We start from the raw sequence: 15,154 nt of genomic DNA, 5'->3' as shown, positions 1-15,154 counted from the left end.
AAGTCTGGAATTCTACCAATGACAGGCTTATCTAGAGATAAGACTCAAGAGTGCCCACACTCAGGGACCAATTCCAACCCTGGGCAGAGGACTGACATACGGTACATCCACTCTGCACGGCTATTTCGAAATAAGCTATTCTGGAATGGTTATTCTGAAATAGCATGTCTACGCTGCAGGGAAGCCTCAAAATGAGTCCGAGGCAGGCTCCCCTAATGTAGACATTCTGTCTCGATTTAGAGCCCCAGGAGGAATTCCTTAGAATGGCCCTGGGGAGGGGCTATTTCAAAATAGCGGCAGTGGAGCCTCTATACACGCCTTACTTCGAAATTGCTATTTTGGAAGAGGCATTATTCCTCGTAGAATGAGGTTTACTGATTTCGGAATAAGCCATCATTTTGAAATTATTTCAAAATAACGGAATGGCTGTATAGATGCTCGCATTGTTATTTCGAAATAACGCTAGCGATCTCAAAATAACGGTGCAGTGTAGACGCACCCATCATCTCTATTTTTGGTTTCTAGGTCTTAAGTGGCACTTGAATGGTACTTGGTGCTGCCTTTCTGCCTGGGCGTGAATTGCACCCTCAGGTCAGGAACCCACACTGGGTCTCTATAGGGGGCAGTGATGTTTTTTTTTTTCTCCAGTGCATTCTGTGGGTTTGGGTTGGTTTTTTGATTTTTGTTTTTGATTGTTGCTTGCTCCTTGGAAGCCTCAGAGATGGACACGGAAGGGGCTAGGTGGTGGTCTGAGGTAGTATGGAGCATTCTTTTTATGTTTCCAGGTGGCTCTTTCTTACGCATTTAGAGCCTAAATGCTTGCTGTGTGGGGGAAGGAATTTTCCCTCAGGTCAGATGGAAAGAGATCTCAGGGGAGTTTTGCTTTCTTCTGCTGCGTGGAGCAGAGATCACCTGCTAGGGAGATCTGAATATATCTTACTTAACCCTTTCCCTATCATTTCAAAGGCCTACGCGCTAGTGCATCTTGGTCTCTCCTGTATTTTGCCTGTGGTTCACCCCCGTTTATTCCCTGGATGGCTGCAATACCTTGGTGTGATTGTGGTGGTTGGGCTTGGTGTGGGGATGGTTGGGTGGCATATTAGTGGCCTGTGATATACAGGAGATCAGAGAAGATAAGATGGTTGCCTTAAACATGATGCTTTACACAGGGCTTGTTTTTTCTTCTCTATTTCAGTCGCATGTGCAGGTGACTTTTATTTTTCCCTCACCCATTTTGTTCTTGCCTTTAGGTGAAAAGCTCATGAGATTCGGCTATCCAGATATCCACTTTGATATGAACTTAACCTACGAGAAGGAGGCTGAGCTGATGCAGTCTCACATGATGGACCAAGCCATCAACAATGCAATCACCTACCTTGGAGCTGATGCACTTCACCCCCTGATACAGCACCCGCCAAGCACAATGGCAGAGGTGGCCCCGGTCATCAGCTCAGCTTACGCTCAGGTCTATCATCCGAACCGGATAGAAAGGCCCATTAGCAGGGAAACAGCTGACAGTCATGAAAACAACATGGATGGCCCCATCTCCCTCATCAGACCAAAGAGTCGACCCCAGGAAAGAGAGGCCTCCCCCAGCAATAGCTGCCTGGATTCTACTGACTCAGAGAGCAGCCATGAAGACCGCCAGTCCTACCAAGGAAACCCTGCCTTAAATCCCAAGAGGAAGCAAAGCCCAGCTTACATGAAGGAGGACACCCAGGCTTTGGATGCCACAAAGACTTCTAAGGGCTCTTTAAAGGATATCTACAAGGTCTTCAATGGAGAAGGGGAGCAAATCAGAGCCTTTAAGTGTGAGCACTGTCGCGTTCTTTTCCTAGACCACGTCATGTACACCATCCACATGGGTTGTCATGGCTACCGGGACCCTTTAGAATGCAACATCTGTGGGTATAGAAGCCAGGACCGCTATGAGTTCTCCTCGCATATTGTCCGAGGGGAACATACATTCCACTAGGCCTTCTCATCCAAAGGGGACTCTTATGAAGTAGAAGAACTGCACATGAAGAACTACTGCACTTACAATCCCACGTTTCACTGGCCCACCTGTGTTTTTTTTTAATTTGTGGTTGTTGTTTGTTGCTGTTGTTTAATTATTATTATTAACCTTATTGTATGAACCCAACCTCAGTCACTCTGCCTGGTGTAAGAATGGAAGGAAGAAAGGGAAAGGATGAGAGAGTTTTGTGGTGTTGCTGTCTTTATTTTTTTTGGGAGTCTGTTTTGCCTATTTGTGGGAATTTGAAAGGCAGTCCATTTCAGTCCCAGTTAGCTGTACATCATGTCATACGTTGGCTTTCACTCAACTCCGGTAGGTGCTTTAACATCACGAGTTGCCCCTCACTGGTAAATTAATAATTTCAGGCAAATAGAAACATTTCAGAGGTGAGCCCTTTCAAATGTATAGCTACGGGTGGGACAATAGCAGGTGTGGGGAACTGAATTCTACAGAATGAACAATTTTTTTTTTTTAAAGCAGAGCTGTTTTTGTTTTAGGGATTGAGGAGCACAAATCAAAGTCACTATTCCTTGCAGAATCACTTCCTAGGGTGAGCTATGCCCATGGCTTCTGTGTTTACTGGAATGTGTACAACAAGTATGTGTAACACTGTACCACATAACAAGAGCTTTAGTTTCATAAGTCTTGGGGCCTCCTGTGGTAAGTTTGAGACTTTGTGATGTTGTTTTACTTAAATTATGAAGCACATTTTTTTTTTTTTAGAATTGTTAATTTGTTGTTATTTCGTAATTGTGTTGAGTCACTGGCTTCGTAGAGACTCCCCAGTAGGCATACACCTTCTTCTACTTGGTCACACCTTTTTTTTTTTGTAATAATTTACAAATAACATTTTTAACCTAGCTTCTAGGTCAGTAGGTAGCCTAGGAGTGAATCCGACGAGATTCAGCCACAGTTCTAAAAGAAGCAGGCTTTTAACATTGCACATTATAAAAGCACAGATGTGCTGGTAGCATAGAGGATGGCTGACAGAATTGGCCAGCCCTGGGCAAGGTGTGGAGGGGAAGGGATGGGGATGGGTCTGGGTCTGGGTCCCCAGAAGGGGCAGGACATTGGGCAGAAGGGGCAGGGCTGGCAGCTAGCCTTCCCCCCACCAGCCTTTCAGTGCATCCCGCTGTATGCCACCTGGGACTTCAGCAGTGATCCAAAGGGCCTAGGGCTCCAGCTGTTGCCATTGTGGCCAGGAACCCCAGGCCCTTTTACATCATTGGGCCCTGGGGCAGCTGTCACCTCTGCTCCGCCCCCTATCCATGGAGCTGAAAACATGTATAGCAAAAGCTTTCTTGTGTGATCATCTACGGGACTAGCCTCTCAGCTGCAGGTGGCGTACGCATGGGAGAAAACAACAGTGGTGATCAGTTCATCGGCTGGCATTCAATTCCTCATAACTCCATTGACTTCGGTGTATCTACTCTGAGCTACACCAGCTCAGAATCTGGCCAGGGTTGGCCATCTCTCCAGTGAATCTTTTGCTTTGTGAGTTAATGAATCACTGACTAGGAATTATCCTGATTAGTATCTTCCATTTTTTTTTGAGAGAGAGAGAAGCCCTTGCAGATCTTGATGTACAGCCGTGGTGTGCAACATGCTGGCCGCTAGCTACATGTGGCTATTTGGCCGGTTGAGTGTGGCTCCTTGGCTCACAAAATTATTTACATTTTCAGAATAACGGGGCTAGTTTGCTGTAGCAGGAGCCACTCTAATAGCTACTGCTTCAGAACTGGGTGGACGCCACAGATGTACAGCTTCCGCTTTCATAGGCCGTGTCCAGACTCAGGGGTTTTTTCGGGAAAAGTAGCCTTTTCCCGAAAAAACTTCCCCTGCGTCCAGACTCAAGCCGCGTTCTTTCGAAATTATTTCGAAAGAACGCGGCTTTTCTTTCGATGGCGGTAAACCTCATTTCACGAGGAAGAACGCCTTCTTTCGAAAGTTCCTCTTTCGAAAGAAGGCGTTCTTCAATGTAAAGAGGCCGTCTTCGAAAGAGAGCATCCAGACTCGCTGGGTGCTCTCTTTCGAAAAAGCAGATTTTTCTTTCGAAAGATCCGCCTGCAGTCTAGACGCAATCTTTCGAAAGAGGCTCTTTCGAAAGATGCTTTCGAAAGAGCCTCTTTCGAAAGAAGTCTGCAGTCTAGACATAGCCATAGAGTATGAAAAACCCCTGGAGGAAAACGAGTTGCTAATTTGATTTGATTTACTCTGTACTTTAGGACAATGGACACATGAACTAGAGGCGCGAAGGTTAGTTTCATTTGGTATTATTGACACTTTCTCATTTCACGGCAGGGGAAAAAAGAGGCTGGTGCAATCGAGCCATGTAGGTACAGACTAAGCAAGAACAGGGCAAAGGCTTTTTTTTCCTGTTCTTTTTTCTGCCAGTACAGGACTGGAGCCCCCGTCAAATATCCTTTAGATGGGCTTGAGTGCTCTACCAAAAGCAAACTAGAGCATGAACCTGGAAACGCTTACACAAGTGTGTCAACTTTTTGGCACAGGAGGAGCCTCGATGAATTTAGAGAGAACATTTTGCACGAATAAAGTTACTTAAGTGCATACACAATTGTAGGATGAGGCCTTACTGAATCCCCATTTGCTCATTTCAGTCTTTTTTTTTTTTTTCCCCTTACCTTGCCCATCCTGAAGCATTTGACAGCAGGAGCGGAGTGGTACTAATTGAAAACTTTTTATGGTGACGCACTTGGCAGCTGGGATCTGTGTTTAGAAAGGGTGCCGTAGATCACGGCTAGATGACTGGCTGACTGGTTCCCGGCACTGAAATGCTATTAAGTAGGTGCTGGTAAAGTTTAGCAGTAGCCTATTAATTACAATACAGTATGGGTAGAAATGCCTCCTTAGATAATGTGAGAGCTATCACGGGGGGGAAAGTATGGACTTTGGAGAGACAGATCAAGAGACCCTGACTTTTTTTTTCTTCCTTCTGCCCTTGTTAATTTTGAGACAGATGAAACTCAGGCAAGACTAGCTGCCTCTATTTTTCCCTTTCTCTTGTGCCCAGCTCAATGAAAGTCGCTAATCTCCAGCTCGTGACCCCTGAACATTCTTTGATGCAAGGGTAGTTATTAAAGGGCAAATATTCCCCTCTATCAAAAGGAAGAGAAGGGAACTGTTCTTGGCCACATGTGGAATAGAAGCACAGCTCTTCCTCTTCCCCGTCCTTCTCAGTAGCTGTTAAGAGTGGGGACAGGCTCGGGGAAGGTCTGTATTTGGTGACTTCTTCCCCAGGAAAACCCAACCTTGCAAGAGGTGGCCCTGATCAAGTTAGCGGTGAGCCCTACAGCTTTCTCTTGTTCATACTTTGAAAATCACCCTATCTGGGGTGAAGGTGGAGGGGCACAGTTTGGGCACGACCCTCAAGGCATAGCTCCAGAAGCAACCATGTCCCCATTGTGGGGAGGGAGGCAGTATCTTGACAAAGGGATTTCATGTGGGGGTCCCCACCTTTGCGTGCAATGTAAGGTCCGTGTGGTTTCCCTCATGACAGGGTCTGTGTCCTGCTTCTTCTGTGCAAGTCACACCCTAACCTCGATGGGACAATTTGGATGCTCCCTGTGAGGTCCCCTGGTGCCATGTGGATTTTCCTTGGCGGTGGCCTGGTTTCCTCTCTCTTCAGAGGTGACCAGGAATTCAGCCCAGATGCTTGGAGAACAGTCTGTGCAATAAAAGCTTCTCCGGGTCCCTAGCCCCTGGCTGAGGATGGTGAGACGCACGGCAAGGCATTGAGAGAAGGCCTGCGTGAGCCAGCGCGTGTGGCGGGGGAGGGGCAAACCCATTGCTGAGCCTCTAAGGGAGTGCAAATGCCTGGCGCTGGAAGGGAGCAGATTGGGACGATCCCGCTGCCCCTGCGTGTGAGCGAATCCGAACTGCACTCTCCTTTAAGAACTGTTGGAGCCAGTGTTTCCCTTGTCCACTTTCCTTCCTTTCCCCACCTCTTCACAGTCAAGGAAGTTCATGTGGTACCAGCCAAGAATCACTTGGTGGGTCAGTGCAGCTTTGAGAGAGACACCCCCAGTGCTGCCTCTGCGGAAGCCATCGTGGAGGGATCTCATTCTCGCCAGGAGTGGCCCATGGCATAGAACTACCCCAATGCCACGGAGAGGCTCAGGACATCTTGGGCAGGACAAACCACATATTTGGAGTCAGCCCCTTCTGACAGTTGCCGTTCCTAGCTAGGTCCCAACCGGGAAGTGGCAAGGGGCATTCGTTGGTATTGTCATTGTCTGGTTCTTGTACTTTGTTTATTTCTCAAGGGTGGGGTAGGGTGGAATGGTTTAAATTCAGGTCAAGTTTTGAGTAAAAGTTTGGGCTAATTCTTCTTGTAGCATAATCAGCAAATGTAGGACTCTGGGGGATTACAGTGGAGAGAGCCATTCACAGTCAATCATGTAGACCCTTGTTGTGCAAACTTGCGTACCCAGCTCAAATCAATAGAGATGGCGGTGGGGCTCTGTGTAAACTTATGGGTCTGCTCCCAAAGAGGAGCTTGCAGGATTGGGACCTCAGATGACAAATGTTTCTCTCTTGCTGTTGGCAGATTTCTACAAGCAGCTATTGACTTCATCAAATTCATTGGTTAGTCAAAACCCTTTACTAAGAAGTTTCCACAGTAAGTGGATTATTCACTAGCAGAATTCTTTGCTCCAAGTATATTTGCTATTGTTTACTAGTTGTTGGTTCAAAGTACGTGCTAAAATCTGGCTAGACACGCAGGATGTGCCCAAATCTTTGACTCAAAATTCAGTTCCAATACTTGTGTTTACAAATTCAGAATTTGCTTTCTGTGAGCATTTCCCATATTTGCTTACAAATAGCTTCCTTCAAAATGTCCCTAAATGCTTTCCCTGGATTTTTAAAGGGAAAAGCTAGATTCGGACTTGGTCTAAAATGGGGCATCTACACAGCACACAAAACTTACGAGTCTGTTTTGAAATAGGCTATTTTGAGCCATCCCTTAAACCTCATGCAACAAGGTTTCCAGTGATGGCGAAATAGTGCGCCCGTTATTTTGAAAAATATTTCGAAATAATGGGCACGTTTCTAAGACACGGGGTAACTATTTCAGGATTCCTCAGTATCCTGAAATATCTCCACTGTGTAGACATACTCAAAAGGTGCAACTCTTAATTTTAAATACAGATGCAGCTGCTTAGCTTTGGTTTTGATTTGCCTAGAGCTTTAGATAGGTTTCTTATCATTCTGGCTAATGAGTTTTACAGCCAAAGCCCTTTTCATTGAGTTAAGAATTCCCAGCTAAATATATAGGATTTTTTTCTATGAAACCAGCTCTTTATCGTGAACTGAAGGAAATTAAAGCAATTTAATTCTCCTGAAAAAGTGCTTCCCTCGATCAAGTAATGTGAAAGAAAATGTCTAAGCATCAACCTGAATTGGACTCCTCTTAGAGAACCTGTTTCTATAAGTCAGCCTGACTCTTACCTGCAGTATTAGCGTCTCTAACATTAGGACACCAGTCACAAAACTTGCTCTGTAAACAGAGTTTATACACCACCAAGTACAGAAGTTTAACATTTGTTTAACTCTCCCATTTGCTGTTTTAAACACGCATTTTGCTGGGCAGAGGCTGGAATGTTCATTGCTTTGCAAGCTCACATCTTCATGAAATGCATTCGTTTGAAACTGGGCTTTTGTGTGAGCCTTCTGCACTTTCCTCATGGATGCTCGGGCGGGGGGGGGGGGGGGCGCGGCGGGAGATTTCCAAGCTGATCACTTGAACTACGGGCCTGAGTAGCAATTCTAAGGTTCCTTAGTTAACTTCCTTTTACCTCACTTCTTTGAAGCAACTATTTCTTGTCATTTCATTAAGATCTCCAGGAAGAAGGGTAACTTTGTTAGCAGAGTGGCCAAGATAAGACGCTTGCAAAATTGAGATGAAACTGGCTGTGTCTTGTCCTTTATCTTTAGTTTTATATGGTCTTATTTTTAAACAAGTTAACATCAGTGATGATATGCTGCACAGAGCAGCTGGAGATTTCTGATTCTGAAACCGTATATGCGCTGTGTCGTATCAAATACATTTTATTGCAGATGTGCCTTTTTTCAAATGCATTTTGAAGGCTGATCTTTCACACCAAGGCCCTTCTGAATGCATTTTTGAAAAACACTAATGTTACCTTGTGGAACAGAGGAAGCTGGCTTACCTAATCAACTGGGGTTTCCCTTTGAATAGGAAAAACCCGGAACAGCATAGCTGGTTCTATACCACCCGGTCATGGGAAGGGATGTGGAATTATATAGGTCACAACATGCTCCAGCAATCTCTGGCAGGCAGGCAACACCTTTGGGGCCATGGTAAGGGCTGTAATTTAGAAACGGTTCTGTTGCTGCTCTAAACAGTGCCAGGGGCTGAAAAAGCTCCCACCTGCCCCCCTGAAGGATTTGGGGCAGAAAGATGATTTAATACCACCTTCCTGTCTTCTCAGCATCCCACGGCACGAATGCCTGGTCTATACTAGACTAGGCAGGTTGGCTTAAGGTATGTAACTAGGAGACAGCGTACGTGGCGACATCCACACAGCAGGAGGCTGATGGGAGCACAAGCTCCCGTTGGCTTCCCTTACTCCTCACAGAAGGAGGCGTACTGGCCGCTGGTGGGTGCTGCCCCTTAACATTCAATTTTAGGGTCCTATCTTAGGCCTGCTAAATTGAACGCTAGAAGATCGACCTTCAGAATGTCGATCTTCTTGTGAGTGTGGACATGCCCCAAGTGAGCAGACTTGAGAATCTATTCCTGTGTGTATTTCAGGGCTGATTGCCCAGCCTAACACAGTGTGGCAGAACAAGATCAGATGTTAAAGTAATCTATCATGGCAAAAGTTGACTTAACTTAAAAAAAAATACAAAAAAAGCGGGGGGGGGGGGGGGAGAGGAGAAGCTTGTTACTGTGGTACCAGTGCTATGGCGATTTCTCAGATAAGATGAGAGAGAAAAGCTAAACTAATCTGTGAAAGGCATTCTGGAATGTGCTTGGTTACTCCAGCCAGATGGAGCTGTGTGTCCTCTTTGGGGTTGTCTGAGCAAAACACTTTGTGGGACATGGCAGTATTTTTTGGTGCTCGCCTTATGGGACTGGTAACTTGGTCTGCCCCACCAGTTTACCCTGAATTGCCAGGGGGTTGGATTCTGGTCCCAGCACGTAGCCTGAATAACTGAAGTGAGTGAGGCCAGGGGGGCAGCAATCCTTTTGTCAGACGATAGCGCTTTCCACAGCTACGGGATCTGCAGCCCCCATGTACATCCTCACCCCCTTCCAAAGGGCTGGCAATTCCCATTAGAAGCATGTAGCCTGCTGATCCACCCTGGCTCTTTCCCAAATCCCTCCATGTGCCTAAGCATAACAGGCCCCTTTTGGAACCAACACAGGGGCTCTCCTGTGGTCTGGACCCCCCATGCTCACAGGAGTTGGGTGGGAGATAAATAAATAAAAGACTTTGCCCATAGCAATTATTTTGCCTCTCCTGGAATGTAAAGTAGAGCCCTTACATTGCATGAAGAATTTTCCTCTAGTACCTTATAAAAAGATTATTATTTGGTGTCCACTGACTTCATGCATCACCCTTCCTGGACGGGTATTTCTTTTCCAATATTAGTCGCGTAGGATATGAAATGAGCATCATAGGCTCATGAGGTGGTAATATGCTAACTTTTCTCCATGCTGTGCGATTAACTCTAGTCCAGCATAACCACAAAACAATACCTTTATAGATGGCTAAACTGCTACACTCTTTCAGTTGGTGTCCGTGGAAATGTTCTTGCCTGTGTCCATTCACTCAGTCTTACAGGGGCGAATAGGAGTAATCTCATGCCGGCATTCCATCCGTTCACCATTCTCTATCCTCATACAGGGTCTTTCCCTTTCAAACATGCCCTAGAGCCAAGCGCATCTGCACATTTGCAGACAAAGGATTCTTTCTCTGTCAACAAAGATGTAATAGGTTGGTGCAGTGAAGCCTGTTATTATGTAAGCCTTCAGTGTTTTTATTAAAAAATTACAGGCTATGTACTAGCACAGTCTGAGGCATTATGAAGTCCCCAGTAAATGACAGCTGTCAAGTTCAATTCTCAAAGCCTGTTCTGAGGAGTTTTGGCTCTTTTTAGATCAATTTGTTCACTTAAGGCCTAAGCCAGAATGGATTGGTTAGGTCTACACTGCAATGTAAGCCCGGGGTTAATAGAACTCGAGTGAGTAAACTCTGATTTTGTTACTTGAGGGCTCGTGTGTCTACACTCATTTGTAAAACCAGGCTAGAAATTGTTGATCCCTGGATCTCAGTCTGGAGCTCCAGCCTCTACATTGCATGATTATCAGCGTTCATGGTTCAGTGTGGGGAAAGCTTGACTGTCTACCAGACTTGATTGGCCAGAGGACAAAGAACATCAGCTCATTGGATTGTGGAATATTTTGGCATACTCCCAGCGGGTGAGTCCGGTGGAATTGCATCTACGCTGCAAAGCAATGGGGCTTGAATCCTGGATCCTGATTTGATTCAGGGGTGGCCCCTTTACCACCACATGGCTCTAGGTCTAGGAGTCTGAGCCCAGATTAGCACAATTTTTGTGTAGATGGAAGGTGGGGGAAGGCCTGATGCTCAGTTCAAACCCAGTTCAAAACTTAGTTGATTGAAGCCACTGAAAAGACTCCTTTTGACTCCAGTGGGTTTTGGATGAAACCTATATGCCTCAGTCCAACAAAACATTTCATCGCGTGCTTAACTTTAAGCACTCAAGCAGTCTCACTCAAGTCCATTGGCCCACCTGATTAAAGGACTAAAGTTCAGCAGGTGCTTAATTTCTTTTATTGGATAAGAGCCTTATTTGCTAACGGGTAAGGTTCAATCTCTCTGTCAGTCTCAGTAATACAAATTTGTGAGGTTCTATGGTAAATATGTATTCATTTAAATTTGTGACCTAGACTTCACCCCATCCAGGAATGACTAGTAGGCTTCTTTTCATTGTGAATCAACTGTAAAATATGTAGGCCCACTGCAAAAGCAGAATCGAGCGCATGACTCCATAGTAGGTACTAAGGAGCCATTTTGCAGGGAATTGAGCCATTTAGTTTTACCTCCAAGTGTCAAAGTAAGAAAAGTTTTGTGGAGGGGCAGAGGTTACTGAATCCCTTACTATGCACTTACTGAGATTTGACATTACTTACTGGAAATGGATGTTCATTTCTGAACACACGGTAACAAGGGAAGGACTTTGGGTTATTTTTGTAGTGGTTCAGACTTCTGAAACTGTGATCCATTATTTGACTAATTATCAAGCATTCTCAGAGCTTGAACATCTTCACTTCCTGTTTTATGTAGCAAAGTTTTCTTTATTGTTTTCTCTTTCTCTCCTCCTTCTCTTAGCTTGAACACTGGGTCAGCTCTTAGCTCCCATAGCTTTGATAGTTTGTTTTTTTTCCTGTTTGTTCATTGGCTGTACAGGCTGTTTACATATTTTTGTACTCAAGTGTAGTTTTATATTAAAACAGAGGGGAAAATATTTGAGAGAAAAAATATTAAGGTACAGAATCTTTGTTACACTTTCAAAACTAGGGTACCTAAAGAGATGACTCCACTACTATGTACTTGTAATACTGTATATTTGCCTTCCTTTTTAGTCTGTTTTATTTTGGGGTTGTAATTTTTTCCCTAAAATGTATATCTTTTTATGAGAGACTGGAGACTTTTAATGCAAATGTTTAGAAAGATTTAAAATTGTAAAGTAAAGTCATATAATTTTTTTTCCTTTTTGAAGAAAATGCTTTAAAAAAAGTTTTGCTACTGGTATATTCCAGGGTTGAGGTCCCTGACCTCAGAATCACCCTTGTTGCTTGCTTTTAGAACGTGCTTCTTGCAAACATGGAAGATTGCTTACATTACTCAGTTTAAAAAAAAAAAAAAAAAGGAGAAAACATTTTTGGGTTATTTTTCTGTTCAAGTGCAATATTTTCCCTGACACTTTTAAATTGTTCAGCAGTTTTTCTTTTCTCACTCAACACAAATTTAAAAAACACCAACGTTCTCTATCTGAAATCCTATAAAGGAGAAGATTCAAATAATTACAGACTGCCAAAAGGCGAGAGAGGAAAAGCTAAGGCTAAAAGCCTGTTCTTTATTCCCTGCTTTGGTTTGACATCAAAACACGTACAAATGGTTTGAACTGTAGCCATGTGTTTTATTGTTTCTATTTCTCTTGGTCCTATTTAAATACAGTTTTTCTTAAGAAAAGCACTTAGTGTGGACAGTTATAAAACACTTGGGGCCTGTTCCAAAGCCTCATCAATGGAAAGGATCCTCTGGGCCTTCATGGTGGACTTTGGATCAGCTCCTCACCTCTTGACTAAGGCAGACTCCCATGGATTCTGGTGAGAGAGTTGCCTGTTTAAGAAGTGCAAGGATTTGTGACCATATCTACCTGAGAGACCTGAAAAGCTTCTTTAAAGTTGTCGTCTTACATAGGTGTAGAGGGGGCTTGTTTTACATATCATACATATTTATATCTAAGTATGTTAAAGGTCTATTTCCCAGTAGACTGAGGCCACTGTTCTGTAAATATGTATTTAGGTACCTGATAATAAAAAAAAAAAAATCCCTCAGAGTTCTTGGACAGGCCATTACAGTGCATGCACAGTAAGCCATTTTGGTCACTTCACATTTTTATTTAAGATACTTCCTCACAATAATAGCAAAGGCAGTTGGAGTTAATTGTGCTCCAAGCGATTGTCAGAATTGTTGCCAAGACACTTTTGAGTTAATAATAAATAAAAAATAATAAAAAAAAGCAAAACATCTTCACCCTGGTGAGCTCCCCAGGTTCCTGTTCATACTTCTAGAGCCAGATTCTGATACCGGAGGCATTTCGAGTAGCCCCTTACGCCACAATGGGTCGCCCATTGTTAAGGCCAATGGGATCGCTCCCGGAGCAAGAAGCAGCTAAGTGGAGGGGGAGCATCAGAATCTGACCCTGAAGCTTGGTGCACATGAATGCACCTTCAATCACTTCTGTGGAGTTGATTCCTCTAGAGCTGAATGTGACATCTGTCATTTAGGAAGAGGCAAACCAGTTAAGTAATATGGCCAATCACAGCTTTCCTCCAGGTTGAGTTGCAGTTCTGTGCAGCAACGTATAACTCAAACGAAAAACCTCTAAACATCAGCGTTGCGGCCTAATTCAAAGTCACTGCGGATCTTCCTGCTGCCTTCAGTGGATTTGGGAACATGCCCCTTCGGCCGAAGTTCTGAAACATCCCTTCAGCCATGGTACCCGTGAACCACTCTCATGCAAATCTATATACCCTGGCTCAACAGTTTTGCCACTGCAGGCTAAAATATGGGACTTGTGTTTTCTTTTTCTTCCCGTTAGTGCATAATCGGGTTCCATCATATGTGTGCGAATGGTGTACAGCCATGTGAGAGTGCGAGTCTGTATGTGTGTATAATAAAAGAAGCTGCAGAAACTTTGTAATACTTTGTGAAAAGGATTATATTATAAAAGTTTTTAATGTCTGAGTGCACAGCTACTGGAATAAATGTAGGGAATCTCAGGAACAAGCATATAATTTGTCCAAGACTTATTTCTTCTCTGAAGTGTAAGTGCAGTTTTTAATTCTGTATATTATTTAATATTTTACCAATAAAAATAAACTTCTGACATGAAAGGGTTTTCCATACAAACTTTCTGGTGACATTGGTGTTCATGTACATTTCTCATGCCATTGAAAACATCAATAGCTGAATAACTAGGTAGTCGGAATCATCATTACATATAATGGCAAATCATATTAACTATTGTATCAGAATTCTTTCCAATTAGAGAAAACCTGAAGACTGGATTGATTGATATTGGTAACTAGAAGCCTTTTCCAACGTCCATTAAAGCCAAGGTTAATCTTTTCATTGACTTCAGTTCATAGAAGTTTGGCTCCTTATTTAAAGGAGATCAACAGTTGACTAGAATACTAGTAGTGGAAGGGATCTCGAGAGGTCATTGAGTCCAGTCCTCTCCCCCATGGCAGGACCAAATACTGTCTAGACCATCCCTGATAGACATTTATCTAACCTACTCTTAAATATCTCCAGAGATGGGGATTCCACAACCTCCCTGGGCAATTTATTCCAGTGTTTAACTACCCTGACAGTTAGGAACTTTTTCCTAATGTCCAACCTAAACCTCCCTTGCTGCCGTTTAAGCCCATTGCTTCTTGTTCTATCCTCAGAGGCCAAGATGAACAAGTTTTCTCCCTCCTCCTTATGACACCCTTTTAGATACTTGAAAATGGCTATCGTATCCCCCCTCAGTCTTCTCTTTTCTAAACTAAACAAACCCAATTCTTTCAGCCTTCCTTCATAGGTCATGTTCTCTAGACCTTTAATCATTCTTGTTGCTCTGAAAGCGAAGGCTGGCTGACCGCTGACAATTGTCATTTGGCTGGCAGCGTCCATGAGTTTTAGTCCAGCTCCAATTGGACCCACATTCAGTTTAGTCACCATATTTAGCACCCTCACTCAGGAGCTCTTTGATTGGATGGATTTGAAGGTGGAATTACTCCAACAGCCAGGCATGCTTCTTCCAGGTTGGTTTTGTGGGGAAGCTTGACTTGCCTCTATCTGTTCCTTATCCCCTCTTGATAATGATAATAAAGGACATTGGTTTTCAGAGCTGTCATAGAATCATAGAATAATAGGACTGGAAGGGACCTCGAGAGGTCATCGAGTCCAGCCCCCCGCCCTCAAGGCAGGACCAAGCTCCGTCTACACCATCTCTGACAGATGTCTATCTAACCTGTTCTTAAATATCTCCAGAGAGGGAGATTCCACCACCTCCCTTGGCAATTTATTCCAATATTTGACCACCCTGACAGTTAGGAATTTTTTCCTAATGTCCAATCTAAACCTCCCGTGCTGCACTTTAAGCCCATTACTCCTTGTCCTGTCCTCAGTAACCAAGAGGAACAAATTTTCTCCTTCCTCGTTGTGACACCCTTTTAGATATTTGAAAACCGCTATCATGTCCCCCCTTAATCTTCTTTTTTCCAAACTAAACAAGCCCAGTTCATGAAGCCTGGCTTCATAGGTCATGTTCTCTAAACCTTTAATC

The 15,154-nt window shown here is 43.9% G+C and overlaps 1 protein-coding gene across 8 annotated transcripts in view; it reads left to right on the top strand.

The window, feature by feature from the left end:
- The window catches only part of IKZF2 (IKAROS family zinc finger 2), a 140,319-nt gene extending 126,867 nt beyond the window's left edge, over positions 1–13,452 (top strand). For all 8 annotated transcript variants that reach the window (XM_075933947.2, XM_075933946.2, XM_075933945.2 and 5 more), the window contains one exon: positions 1,251–13,452. In XM_075933947.2, the coding sequence (XP_075790062.1) occupies positions 1,251–1,975 (725 nt within the window). In that variant the 3' untranslated portion in view covers positions 1,976–13,452. The remainder of the gene's footprint in view (positions 1–1,250) is intronic.
- The last annotated feature ends 1,702 nt before the right edge of the window (positions 13,453–15,154 follow it).

This window comes from Pelodiscus sinensis, chromosome 7, assembly GCF_052426305.1.
Source record: "Pelodiscus sinensis isolate ZL-2025 chromosome 7, ASM5242630v1, whole genome shotgun sequence".
Lineage (NCBI taxonomy): Eukaryota > Metazoa > Chordata > Testudines > Trionychidae > Pelodiscus > Pelodiscus sinensis.
This window is presented reverse-complemented; position numbering and strand designations above follow the sequence as displayed.